This window comes from Embiotoca jacksoni, unplaced genomic scaffold, assembly GCF_022577435.1.
Source record: "Embiotoca jacksoni isolate LCO1_2020_lvr unplaced genomic scaffold, fEmbJac1.0.p SCAF_16, whole genome shotgun sequence".
Taxonomy (NCBI): Eukaryota; Metazoa; Chordata; class Actinopteri; family Embiotocidae; genus Embiotoca; species Embiotoca jacksoni.
Genome location: NW_027185296.1, coordinates 3,586,349 through 3,599,662, shown reverse-complemented (window position 1 = coordinate 3,599,662; position 13,314 = coordinate 3,586,349). Strand labels below are relative to the sequence as shown.

Genomic DNA, 13,314 nt, shown 5'->3' with positions numbered 1-13,314 from the left:
CAGACATTGAAACAGTCTTTGTCAAGTAACAGTTTGTTTGTTTGTCTGCATTCCATATTGAACAATGACAGAATTATTCCAATATGTTTTGTAGAGTGTACAATTTATTACATGTAATATACATTTAATGGCTGTTAAGTGAGCTTTTAATATAAATCTTTAACATTTGTTTTAAGCTTGTGTTTTATGTTTTATGGATAATAGTCCATATTCTGCTCCATAGAGCTGCCAACATATGACTCAATCATTTAAAAAAAAAAAAAAATCAAAATCAAAACAAGGTACTTATTTTATTTTTTTATAATATGATTTATTCTTAAATAATTGAAATATTTTAAAAATATAAATACAGGTAACTGAAATAAAATAAAAGTAGCGTTTCTTTATTCATTCGGTTTAACGGTTTCCTTTTTGATGAAAAGAGGTGATGCAGTGATATGCAATGCGTAGGCCAAAAGCACAAATAAAAAGGGACTACATAGGCTGACTGAAGTCTGTCTTTAATAATAATAATGTCTGTTGTTGACATTAACAAGTAAATATATATCCTTTCAATAAAAAAAATATCAGTCTGAAAGTCAAAAGTAAAAGAAATGTAAAAAAAGAATCACTGGTTTGGGAGTTTTAGTTTTGAATGTGATTGTGGTTTAGAAATGTTGTAACCTTAAAAGTTTTCCATTTTTAACTCTGCTAAAGTTTCACTTGCTTTCTCTTTCTCAGTCTACATGATACACATTGGCATGTCAAAATAGGATCAGTAAGTTGCTAAGCTGTTGTGCAATGCAAAACAGAAATCTTTTCACAGCTGAGTCATGTATTTGGAGGAAAATGTTTCTTTTTCTTGGTCAAGTTTCCAGAATAGAAATGGCCAGTGATGCCTCAAAGACAGTTTTTATTTTTTTTTTTTATTTTTTTTTTTTTTATCTCCAGTGACGCACAACTTATATTATTTACTTTTGGTACAAAAGAACAAAGTATGTTAATTTCTTGCATAAAAGCTTACTGTTTGATTTGTGCCAACTAAAAAGTGTCACAAGCAGTCATGTCTAAAACTGGAACTGCTGGTGCAACTGAATCATAGTCATAAATCACAATTTGCTACAACAGAAATGTTTGCATGTTAACATTCAGCTGACAGCTTAGGGTTTGTCATTTGGTTAGACAATAAAGCACATGTATTATGGACACCCATGTAAAGAAGGACTTTTTTTTTCAGTCTGATCTGGTAGAGCAGATCTCATGACTGATCTGTCCTGTGTGGATTCTTCATCCGTGATCGTCGACATCTGTGGCTGGGATGACAACGTGTAAAATGGATGGCTGCATTTCTTTTTCTCACTGTATTGTTATATTTGAGTGATTGTTGCTTTGAGGAATACAGCCAACAATGGAGATCAGTATAAGAAGCGACATGATCGGTGGAGTATTTATTGAAATTTTTGCACACGGCCAGAGTGAACCCAAGCTGCAGAAGGTCAGCTACTTTGCTTTCAACCTCATAACCAGGTATCAAAGCATGCAGGATTTACTACATGTGATACACTTTAATTGCATTTGTCTGGAATGCAGTATTTTGAGTTTCCCTCATTTCCTCAACATTTAATTACACTCTGGTATCGGAAACCTGAAGACCCAGGGCCGCGGCTGGTCATACATTGCACAGAGATTGTGTCATAATTGTGTCCCATCCAAAACCATAATCAGTTTAACTTCTACTCTGCCAGATCAGCTTACTAATACGTGAGAGATATGGAGGTGGGATGTGTTTTTGGGGTGTCTCCATCGTGTTCAGGGGTCTGTTGCAGGGATGCAAACGCCGCTCTTGCAGCATAAAGGGTGGAGGGATGGTGAGGAGCGTTGGGATCTCTCTCGTCGGCTCCCTTCTGGACTTCAAACTTTCCCTGGTTGTTAGTGCTCAGTAGTAGAGCTTTATGGCTGTTTACTGACACGGATCATGTGCATTATGTGTGCATAACCATTTCTGTGTGACAGTGTAACAGATAATTATAGCCTCAGTTTGTGGCATTTTAAGAAGCAAAGACATAACAGGTTCTTTCTCCTCTGAGGCCACCATCCTCTCCCACTCCTCATATTCACACACTGGCCTTGTTTTGCACCAGACACATTTGTGCCACAGCAGCCACTCTGCAAACATACCCACCAAACCGGCCGCTCGCTAATGTGTGTGAGCTTTGTATGTGGTGAACAGAGGGTAAATCTCCTGGTGTATCCAGATGTTTGTTTTTGTTTTTTGCTGACTTGTCTGTGTTGCATAGGTCACTGAGCAGCAAATAAGGACATTTGTACACACCGGGACTACTTCAGCCTTAGGGCCGAAGCATAACCCCGGGACGACGGTATCCTTTCACCCAGCCACACCACACCAGACTAGCTTAGACCTGAAGCTCATATATATATATGAGAAACTGAGCTGCTACCGTACAAAATAAACATTAAGAGACGTATGGGTAAATTATGTAGCGAAAGACATGTTTACGTTTACGGTGTCAAGTCTGAATTATGCACCGCGGTGTTCTGTGGTTAGTGTGCCGGCTTTAATTTGAATGTTTGAGTAACGAAGTGAAGGCTGAAAGAAACGGAGCCAGACGGGCAATCCAGCTCCACTGATGTCATCCCGAAAACGACACTTCTGGCCAGAATTCACCACAAGCCATAATGCTTGACAAGTGATTTGGTATGCAGTGAATGCGGACTTGAGGGCATTTTTGAGGCATGAGCGAGCTCAAGTTTTTGATACAGGTCGACCAAGCTTTCCAAGGCAAGACTTTATATGTGTGTCTGTGTGTGTTTACACGGTCAAGACCTTCGATGTGTTTTCAAATGTCCTCCAGAGAGAGAAGGAGTGAAGAGAGATCCAAATGGAAAGATCGAGGTTGAATATTGAAGTATGGATTGTGGTGTTAAATGGCACAAACTCTATGTCAAAACAGTGAAACCATACCAAATTCACATTTACTGCAGTGATTGATAATGAGAGGAAGGTTGGGAGAGTAAGAGGGAGAAAGAGGACCAAAACTATTCTCAGTGGGACATATGAGGACACAAAATGATTCAGTTTCTTATTACCATACTTTACGATTGTGTGATCCAGCAGAACTGGCACCACAAAGACTCTGATATTTAAACTAGGATTTACCTCTCTCCCATAGAGTTTTACGTCCCAATGATCTCCAGAAAGAAGCCCTCTTTCTGTTCACTTCTAAAAACATCTGTTTAACGTTCAATCTGTTCAGCTTTGGAATTAGTTTAACATCAATGTGAAAAGGTTTATGTGGGCTTTAGAACCAGATTGGTGGAGTTATTCCAGCAGAATTACAGTGGAAGTAAGAAACCTTTAAGTCGAAGCATATCCTTTTGTTTTTCCACAAGTTCTACCTGCTTCTCATAAAATCCGTCTTTCGCAGCGTCACAAAGCAGCCATCATTCAGCCTGCGCTGCAGCCACGTCGGAAGCAAAGCAAACAAAACACAACTATCACCAGTTTAATTTTTAAAGAGGCCAAGAAATTTAGATTAGGTCATGCATCATTTAAAGTACAGACAGGAAATTAATATTGTGTTTGGGGGAAAAAATGGTGTAATGTGCCTGCTCTCTAACTGGCAAAAACTGTGTGATGCCAGCACGTACCAGGCCTTGGAGTCACATTACGGCTAACATAAGAATGATGAGAAATTTGAAGGGAATATTCTGTGAATATGAAAACGTTTACCGAAGAATACTGACGAATAGTGGGACTTCAGGAGTTTTGTCATTGGTGGGTTGCTTGAGTGCGTCGTAATTGCTCAGGGATGGAGAGTTGTTTTACGCTCAAATAAATGTGTTTTCCTAAAGGATAGTGAACACAGGCGTGTAAGTGTTAGCTGAATTATTAAAATGAATAGAGAACTATATACTGAGATGTGGTCAACTGATTTATTGAAATGTGAATGAAGGGTGATGTGCTCGCTGAGAACGCCTGAGCCGTGATTCGACTTGACACATTGAATGTCTCGCACAGTCTGATATATTGGAACCAGCCATATCCACATAACTAGAAACTGGACCCTGAAACCCGCAGAGAGCAGAAAAGAACACAACCTTGGCACACTGAGGAGTGAACAAATCTAGGGGCACCATGGCATCGCAGTTGCACCACATTTCTTTTTTACCCAGAAGGCTTTGTGGTCTGGTCCCCCTCCAGAGGGTTGCATAAATGCATTCTCTTCCCCCTTCACCCTGTTCGAGTCCTTGGGCTGCTGTTGATCGGAGTGCCATGTTGACCTATTGTTTAATTTTGCTGGTATGTTTTCTGTCTGAATGCTATAGTACTTCTGGCATCAAGGTATTTGGCTTGGCAACTCACTGGGTTTCTGCAATGTTTATTTGTTGTCACGTCAGAGTTATAGAGTCGCCAGTGTGCGCTACAGTAGGCGTGAGCCTTTAGACAGCTGTGTCAACTCTACCATTGTGTGGACAACGAATAGTTTGCCAGAAAGGGAGAAGAGCTTTTATTTCTTTACTTAACAAGTCTGTATGACAGAGGAACATTTCAACCCTGGTATTCATTATGTCAAGTCGTCAAACGAAGATTTAAAGTAAAGTAGGCAAGATTGAAAATGATATCCATCATATCAGCTGAAATAATAGGGACCATGACAGGGAAGAGGGACCCTGTTTACATAAAATTGAAACAAAACTTGACTTTACATGGATGTAGCACAAGCTACTGTGACCGGACCAAGAATCCTTTGTTTTTGTTTTTTTAATAAGCCACAAAACATTTCTTACTGGAAAAAGTAGAATTACAGCCTTGCGATTGTATTCTTCCGCCAACCAGTCAAGATGCTGTTTACATCGATGTCTGTCCAGAGTCATAAAATATTTGTAGTGAAGATTTTGAAGGAATTTGGCCAATAATTGTGATTCTGAACACAAATGTGTAGCATTAGACGATGCTTCCGATATGGATGTTGCTGCAAAGAAGCCACAAATTCTAAATGCTTTACTAAATGTCAATGCTTCACACACATGTTCAACCCAACAGCACAGAAGATTGGAACAATCACCACACTTTCAAGGTGGACATTCGAGATTATTGTCTCTAATTAAATATCTGACCACATGAGAAATAGGGTCAGAATCTCCCCTTCTGTTCCTGAGTTATGGTGTTGAATAGGGACAGAAAATATATAAAACATATATGCTAGTCACTCCAGTAAAGTCACTGAAGAAGGAGAAAATGATGATGATCCATTAAAAACATCACTTCAAAGCACAGGCTAGTCACCATACATAGTCTAGTAAAAGAGCGATAAAATGGATCTGTTAAATTGAACATTATTGTCATTATTGGCTCTTGGTGAATGGGCATCTCTCATTCCCCAATACTCTCAATATAAAATGGAGACATAGAGCACATTGAAGTGCACTGTATAAAAACCTCAGTGCAGAGCCAGAGGAGCTTATTGGCAGAAGGGGGTAACAGGGAGACAGGCAGAGAAAGCGAGGGTGAGAATGGAGGCAGGTGTGAGTGAAAGGTGCTGAATAGACTGAAGCGTGAGTGTCAGAGGACGCTGTAGCTCATGGGCCTGTCAAACAGGATCCTGTATTGACTGCCAGTAACATCAGTCCCGGCGCCGGCTCGGAACACAGATCATGTTTAGGATTTTCATTGCGTAACCCCGAGTCTGTCTTTTTTCATGGTGGGTTCAGATTTCGTGAATGGGTTTATAATTAATGCCATGATGGTTACTAATGGTTGTGGCCCGGGAAGCTTTGTATTGCACTCTAATTAGCCATTATAAGTGGTTAGGATTGCTGTGAGCATAAACACGCTGTCATGAGACAAAGTGGGATGGCTCTTTAAGAAGATTTTCACTGGAGAGGTCAGAGGATCATGTCATGGAAGTGAACACCCCAAATCCTTCTCCTATTTGGGGGTTATTGCATTAATATGGACATTGATGGATAGAGATCTGCACTGTCCAGTGTGTTTGAATGCCAAAAGTCATTTCTTTAACAGGTAAATGAGGCCAGGAGTGTTTGAAAAGGAAATTGCTTCTGCAAACTGCTGTTGGACTTCTGGTTTTGATGCATACAAACATCTGAGATATGGGCGCGATCAGAAATATGATCCAGTGTTTGTTATAAATAGTCTGTTTCAATGTTAACTCCACATCTGGCCCATGTTCCTCCAGTTGAGTTTGAAATACGTATGTGTGAAAATGATTTCTTGACACCCTGTGTCTTCGCCCAGAAGAAAAATTAAATACATTGGTGCAATGCAGTTGGAATTAGGTTTGTTTTTCTGCTAGCTCTGCATCCTTTTCCCTGTCAGTCCACTTCATCTCTTTGACCCTGTTTTTATTTTTTTCCCCCTCAACCTGATGAACCAGTAAACCCTAGGCTGCCCGGTTTTAAAGGAAATCACATTTTAGCACTCCAATCTGATGCAGGGGCTGCAGAGCTGCTTAACATTTGAATGAAGGCCTCTGAATCGCGGCAGGTTAAGTGCTTCCATGAAAGCTCACTGTGTTGTTGTGCGCCCTGGCCTCGCACCCTGCCAGGCCCTCCACCGCAGGAACAGGGCTTCAGATCCATCACTGCATTTCCTCCTCAATCTTCAGCAAACAGCCTGCAAGAGGAACAAAACAGCTGGGCTGGCTCATTATGTGAGCAGCCCCATTTAGTCATCATAGGAATGCTTCCTGTTGTGCCATCCACATAGTTTTTAATCTGGCCCCAAAACTATTCAGGCATGAGCGCAAAATGGCTGTTAAGAACAATTTCTTTAGTCATTTACATGACTACTTCCTCCCACCAATTTATCGGCTGAGCTCTGGCTCTGTTCTCTTGTTCATTCGCATCTGGACAACACTCCCTCCCTCTCAGTCATTTGCTGTGTTTACTCATATCTCGCCATTCATAAATCAAGGCTTCTTAAAAATTAGGCAAAGCACAGGAAACTGGGGAAAAAAGATGCGTCAGGGAGACGCAAAGCAAGTGTGAGGGAATTTATTTCTCTCATTCAAAACAACAACAAAAAATTCCCCCGCTATCTTTGATTCTAATTAAAGCCCTACTCACAACAGATGAGGCTGGCTGCTAAAAGTGTCCCGATTCGCAGTGGAAATGATATGTGTAAACTATGTAATGCGAATGTTTTAGCCAAGCTGTGTTTAATTTTGTATCCCGATGAGAAACCTGCCTCTCCTTAGCTGTCTCGTTGAATCATATGGATATAATTTCATCCATTTACGTTTTTCTGCTCTTTGCTGTGGTTGCCACAGGGCATTTGGAAGCAGGCAGATTAAATGCACATGTTCCTCTCATCTGCAGCCGGGGCACTCTGCTCCACCGCCTCTCCTCTGAACAGATCCTGAAGTGTTGGTGGTTTTCCTCGTTGGTCAGGGCAGAGAAAGACACCTTGTGATAAATCAACTCGTTCCCCAAGCCAATTTTTTTTTTATACTTATAATGTTATATAACCTGCTTTTGAGCATTTTCACTTTATAAAATGGTTTATTTGTCCTTGTTTTCATTCGCAACCGAAACTCTTTGTCCTTCACTCTGTCTGTCAGGCTCGGCAGTAAATTAGCCCGGATGCATTAGATAAAACTAATCACTGCAAAAAAAAAAGAAAAGAAAAAGCACTAGTGGCTGTTAGGTTCTGAGAAACGTTTTCATTTATGGGGGGGGGGGGCCCTCTGCACATGAGTAATAGTGAATTTCATGCTAGTTAGCAGGCGGACAGTTGAATATAATCCTGAGCTACAATTACTGCCCAGGGTCGGAGGGATAGATCAGCACTGAAGGAGATATCAAAGGATTCCCTCACATCTGTAGCAACCCAGGAAAGCTTGACTGTCAGGAGAGAAAATCCTGCAGTTTATTCTTTGGGAAGAAATGACTCCTGTAGGTGATAACCTTGACTGCAAGGACCACAGTCTGATATTATTTTTCAAGAGAAGAACCTCTCTGCATCTCTCTTCTTACGCCATTCATTAAGGCTCGTAATCAGATTTCTGTTCTACATGTCAGCAGCCATATTTCCCCCATCACTCGTCCATAACGGCCGGTTTGTTCCCGGCATCCGCAGCTCCAGCAGGTTGCTAATGAGCCGCCGCGTGTGAGGAGAGTCGTACACTGCTGCCTTTTAGCTCTGACACTGTTTGGCCTTTTCCCTGCCAGTCAGGAGTCATTTCCCATGAAGGCCTCAGGCGCGACACACCGCCATTCGTCTGCATGCTGGCCCATAATCTGTCTGTTGTGATCAGCTGCCTGTCCACCCTTTCAACCCACTCTCGCCCCCTTCAGCCATGTCAGGACGCTGCTGTCATCCCCAATGTTTACCGAGCTATACTAAGCCCCCCTCACTCAAGAGGGAGATGGTGTCAAGCACAGCTCAGGTCCCTCCACGCTGCCAGTGCCGCTCCCCTCGTACGGCGATCAGCTGGTTTACCCCAGACGGAGGTTTTCAGAGAGGAAAACTAAACATGTTTAAAGCAATTATTGTGAGTAGCACCGTCTAAAGTGTTTTCATAGATAACATCAAAGGTAAAATCACCACATCTCTCTGTTTATGCACTTTAACCTATGTGTACTTTCTTTACAATTTATATTTCAGTCAACTCCTCATGGTCGATGTAGGGCTCTACTGACACTCAGTATATGCTTCTTAATGTGCATATATTATTTTAGAGGCTTTTATCGTCTCTATATTTTTAACTTGGGTCAATCTAGTGGGAATATAAATACATACATTTGGATGTATAATTGCCACTGGTCCAAAAAAGACCACGTATGCCAATATGAACACTTTACCGCCCTTCAGTAGTAGTTGTGTTTCACTTGAATACCACCGTACGCCCCGAATATCCAAAACGAAGTTGACAGTCACTGAACTCACTGAAAGAAGTCATTTAAAGCAGCCGATTGGCCGTACTTAAACATCTGACTTTAGCATAAAGTTTTTCATGCTGGCTTTCTGGGTAACATCCATGCCTCGAGATGGCAGTGCCTATTGGTTTCCCAGCAGGCAGGAAAACCTCCTACTCAGGCTGTCTCCCGCAGTAATAATACGCTCTACACGATTAACAAGGTTTCCTCCACGGACCCCTAACTATAATTTAGCCTCAAATTTGTATTGCGGAAAAGAAAGCAATGAAAGAGTGATTATTCCCTTATACATAAATACACACATTTGGCACGTCAATAATGGCCGTGTTTGTTTTCCAAACTCAAAAGCTTGGCGCCGTGTTTCAGCAGTCAGCATAGACCGTGTCTGTCATGACGGTGTGGATGTTCCTCTGCACTAAGATTTTTATTAAACTTTCCCACCGTTGCTGCCGCTGCCCTCGTTTCCATCCAGAACCTTTGATTGGCATGACTCAACAATAATATGTGTCCGCTGTACAGCACTGTACGATGTGAACTCTTAAAGACGTTTTCCAAGGTTGTTTGCCGAACCCTGGACAGCTTGTGTCTGTTTAATGCTGAGGAATTGTGGGTGATATTTTTCCTCATCCTTCAGTTCAGTCTTCCTTACTGCAAATGTACGTTGCTGTCTACTCAAGCAGTCGTGTATCTTATCTGGGATCACATTTTCTGCATTTCTTGTGGGCACTTTGCAACATGTCCTAACTTTAGCACGCCACAGCCATACCATTATCCAATCAGAGCTCATTAGATGGGTACACATTTTAAAGAACCTCTGGAAACAGGGCTCTTTATCAAACCTAAATACTTTACAAGTGCAAATCAGACTCCATAAATGCAACCCCATTTCCAACAAAGTCAGAGCCCTCAGTAAAATGTAAAAAAAACAAAAAACAGATTGTGATGATTTGCAACTCGTGTAATTGAAAATAGAACAATTATAAATTATAATTTTGGTAATTTTTGACTGTTTAATTAATTGGATTTCTTGCATGATGGCTGTGTTGAGATACTCACATATACGGCTTCTTTGGGGAAGTTTGGCTGATGACAATAAAAAAATGCTTTTATAAAAAGCATGATTATACTTCTGAAAGTGAAATATCAAAAAAGGTCTTGTTACCAAAAGTCTTGCATATTGGCTCTAACTTTCAAGCTTAGTTCTCTAGTTAGGAGGAATTGATTAACCCGCATCTTATGTTTTGGCACATTCATGTTTGCCCAGGTTTGTTTTCAGTAGAATCAACTTTACAAACTTTCTAAAAAAAAAAATTGTTTAGAAAAATAGCATCTCTGTCCACTGTGAAAAGAAGCTTTTGTTTCTAAACTCATTGGCTCAAAGGTCTTACAAACTTCATGAGGAGCCGTGCGTTGTGAAGCCATAATTGGGCAGATTATCACTCTCTTACCGGGTCATACAGGCACATGCACAAACCCACAGATCAGCGTGGTCACCCAAAACGGCTCTACCATGACAGGCTTAGGTTTCGCCTATATTAAATGGAGCCCCAGTGAATAGAGGGCCCTGCCTGTGCTGCGAGAGTTAATGAAGGAGACATGGGGTGAGTATTGAGCGGAGATGTAGTTGAAGGCCCATTAGAAGAATGGTGTCACTCTCTCCTTAGCCGTAACCCGACCTGTTGTCAGCAGGCTTCACTAAAGGTCAGGGTACAATGGACAGTAGAGGCCGCAGAGCCTCCGCAACAGGTTTTAGTTTTATTTGTACTGAGATGAGCTTAGCGTTTGAAAAAATTGGTTTGAAGTAAAGAACTGTTCCTCGCAAAATACCGTGTGATATTTTAAGTAAAACGTCAAAGTTTAAAGTCATATTTTGATCATACTGAATGCTTTACTGGCTCCCTGTCATTGTTTTGAACTTTATGTTTTTCACACAATATGAATAAAGCCCTCATAGGGTGACAGACAAGTGACTGTACAGATGAGGAGCTCTGAATCAAGCTCCTCTCAGGTCTCAGTATCACGGCGATGCTGAATACCTGTGGGATTAAGTAGATATAAGTAACAGTGAACTGGGCTTCCCATACTGCTGTACAAACATTGTGACTCTTTACACAGCAGAACCTGTAGGGGGTCCTGACGGGGACTGCCTCGTCCACCAATCAGCCAGGTTTTCTGCTTAAGAGCAGAAGCGGATATGCGAGAAGCCTCATGAATCATTCACATGTTAACAAATCTGTGGTGTTCATTGGCTGAGTGGTTGGGATCAAATGAGCCAAGCTGGGTCGAATATGAGCTTGTTTACAGTCACTGTCACTTGTCAGTCTAATGCCCTATGCACAGCAGAGCACTTATCTCATGCTATGCATTACAGCCCATTAACCGCTGCTGTACACACTCCACTGCTATTAAGATGGCAGCCTTGAGACAGGTGTACCATCACACGTGCTGCTGGTTTTTAAGTCGATGTGGTTTGAACAAAAGTCCTTGGATTGGCAGTGTAATTCAAGAAAAAATGCTCACGATCATACCACCCATGATCTTAAGCATTTCTTTTTTCTCTTCAATAGTGAATACGTGATGGAGCGTAAGCTCCATCTGTGCAAGGGATTATGGGACTGAGGGAAAGAGTGGGACAAGTTATTCCTGAGTCACACACACACGCACGTATACATAACCCACATATAACCAAAATTGACCAGCTTCACACTGACTGATTTCTTTTCTTGTGTGTGCATGTACATGGGCGTTGGTTTATCTTCCTGTGTGGTCCTGGGCGTACCTGCCCGAGTGTGGCCGTCTTTGTAATCCGTGTGTGCCGTCTTCTCTCCTCCACAGTTCGAGGGCTGTAACAAAGCGTTCTCTCGCCTGGAGAACCTGAAGATCCACCTGAGGAGCCACACAGGAGAGAAGCCGTACCTGTGCCAGCACCCTGGCTGCCAGAAAGCTTTCAGCAACTCCAGCGACCGAGCCAAGCATCAGCGCACGCACCTGGATACGGTCAGAAGCGAAGTCTCTGCTCTCTCGTCTCCCAATGTTTCATCACAGTGGATTCATGTTTAACCAGTCCAGGGCCAACATTTAAAATAGTCGGAGTGTTGCTGCATAACATTATGAACTATAAATGATTACACATTGTATGTCACATGCAGGCTACATTTACTTTCTGTTAAGTGCATTCAAGGATTATATGCATAATTACGAAATTTACATTTAAATTCCCCTCAGCTTAAGTGTGAGTGTGCGTGTCTGGTGTGTGCTCATACTGTACCTCTTGCTTGCTCATACAATATTAAAAACTGCATTGCCGTCCAAGCGTCGATGCCTATTTCCACATCTTGACAGTGTTAGACTTTAATTTGCTGTCAGTCAGTGAGCGAGCCTTGTGGCGTTCTCACCCTCTTTACTCTCGCAGTGACACGCCACAGATCATTAAACGATCAGTGTCATTAGGCCAAGTCACAGCTTGCGCCATAACGGACTTGGATTGGGGCTGCGAGCTCAGACAGAGCTTTGCCTGTTTCTCTGACCTGCGGAACGGGAAGGAAAGGTTGAGTCAGCCATCGCTGCCACTCGTCATGTCTCAGTAACTCCACCAATTTACCACCCACTTTATCACCAGCCTCATGCCAACACAGCTAGAGAGTTAATAAGTTGCTTTGCTCAAATTATGTACTTGAGTAAGTCGGGATATTTGTTTCCTCTGTTATTCAAAGGAACTTTTCACTTTTCTCCTCTTAAGAAAATAATTTGAACTTTTTGTCGCACTACTAAAACCTAAACATGATCTGATAATGTTAAACACTTCAAAATCAATGAAACTGATGCTCTCACCTGCTTTAAACCAGACAGACCAAAAAAATATATTGAGTAGTTCTTTAAACAAGTCTTAAAAGATGACATTAAACCCACACGTAAAGCAGGTCTTTATATGAATCCAGATTTAGAGTAAAAGGTTTTTGTTGCCATGGAGTCATTTCCAAGTGAAAGCATTTTTATTTATGTGCCACAAAATTGCTTTACAATCTGAATAACATGCAACCCTCATTTCGAACAAAAAGAGGAAGAAATTGGACAGGTATCATATATACATCTCTCAGAGAGACAAAAACCTCTGAATAATAACCACAGATAGATTTATTTACTTTATTTTATAACAATGCAGAATTATTTTTTTCTCAAAATATATCTAGTGAGCATTGAAATAATAAACAGGTTGTTCTTAAGTTATACGGCAGTAGTCGGTTTGTTATAGTGACTTTCTCTTTATTTGGTGGTGTGAGAAGAAATCCTCAATTTTCTTTCTCCTTCTTTCCATTCCCTCAGTTCAGAAAGGTGGATTCAGCCTATATGAGCAAGTAATGAAAAACCTGGAGAGAGTAACACATCAGTGATTCTGAACAGGGAGAGAGCTATAGT

At 41.4% G+C, this 13,314-nt stretch overlaps 1 protein-coding gene across 1 annotated transcript in view; it reads left to right on the top strand.

The window, feature by feature from the left end:
• Positions 1–13,314, top strand: part of LOC138198706 (zinc finger protein GLIS1) — a 70,935-nt gene that overhangs the window by 37,523 nt on the left and 20,098 nt on the right. Inside the window, exon 5 of the mRNA XM_069150286.1 lies at positions 11,734–11,895. Coding sequence (XP_069006387.1) covers positions 11,734–11,895 — 162 coding nt within the window. The remainder of the gene's footprint in view (positions 1–11,733; positions 11,896–13,314) is intronic.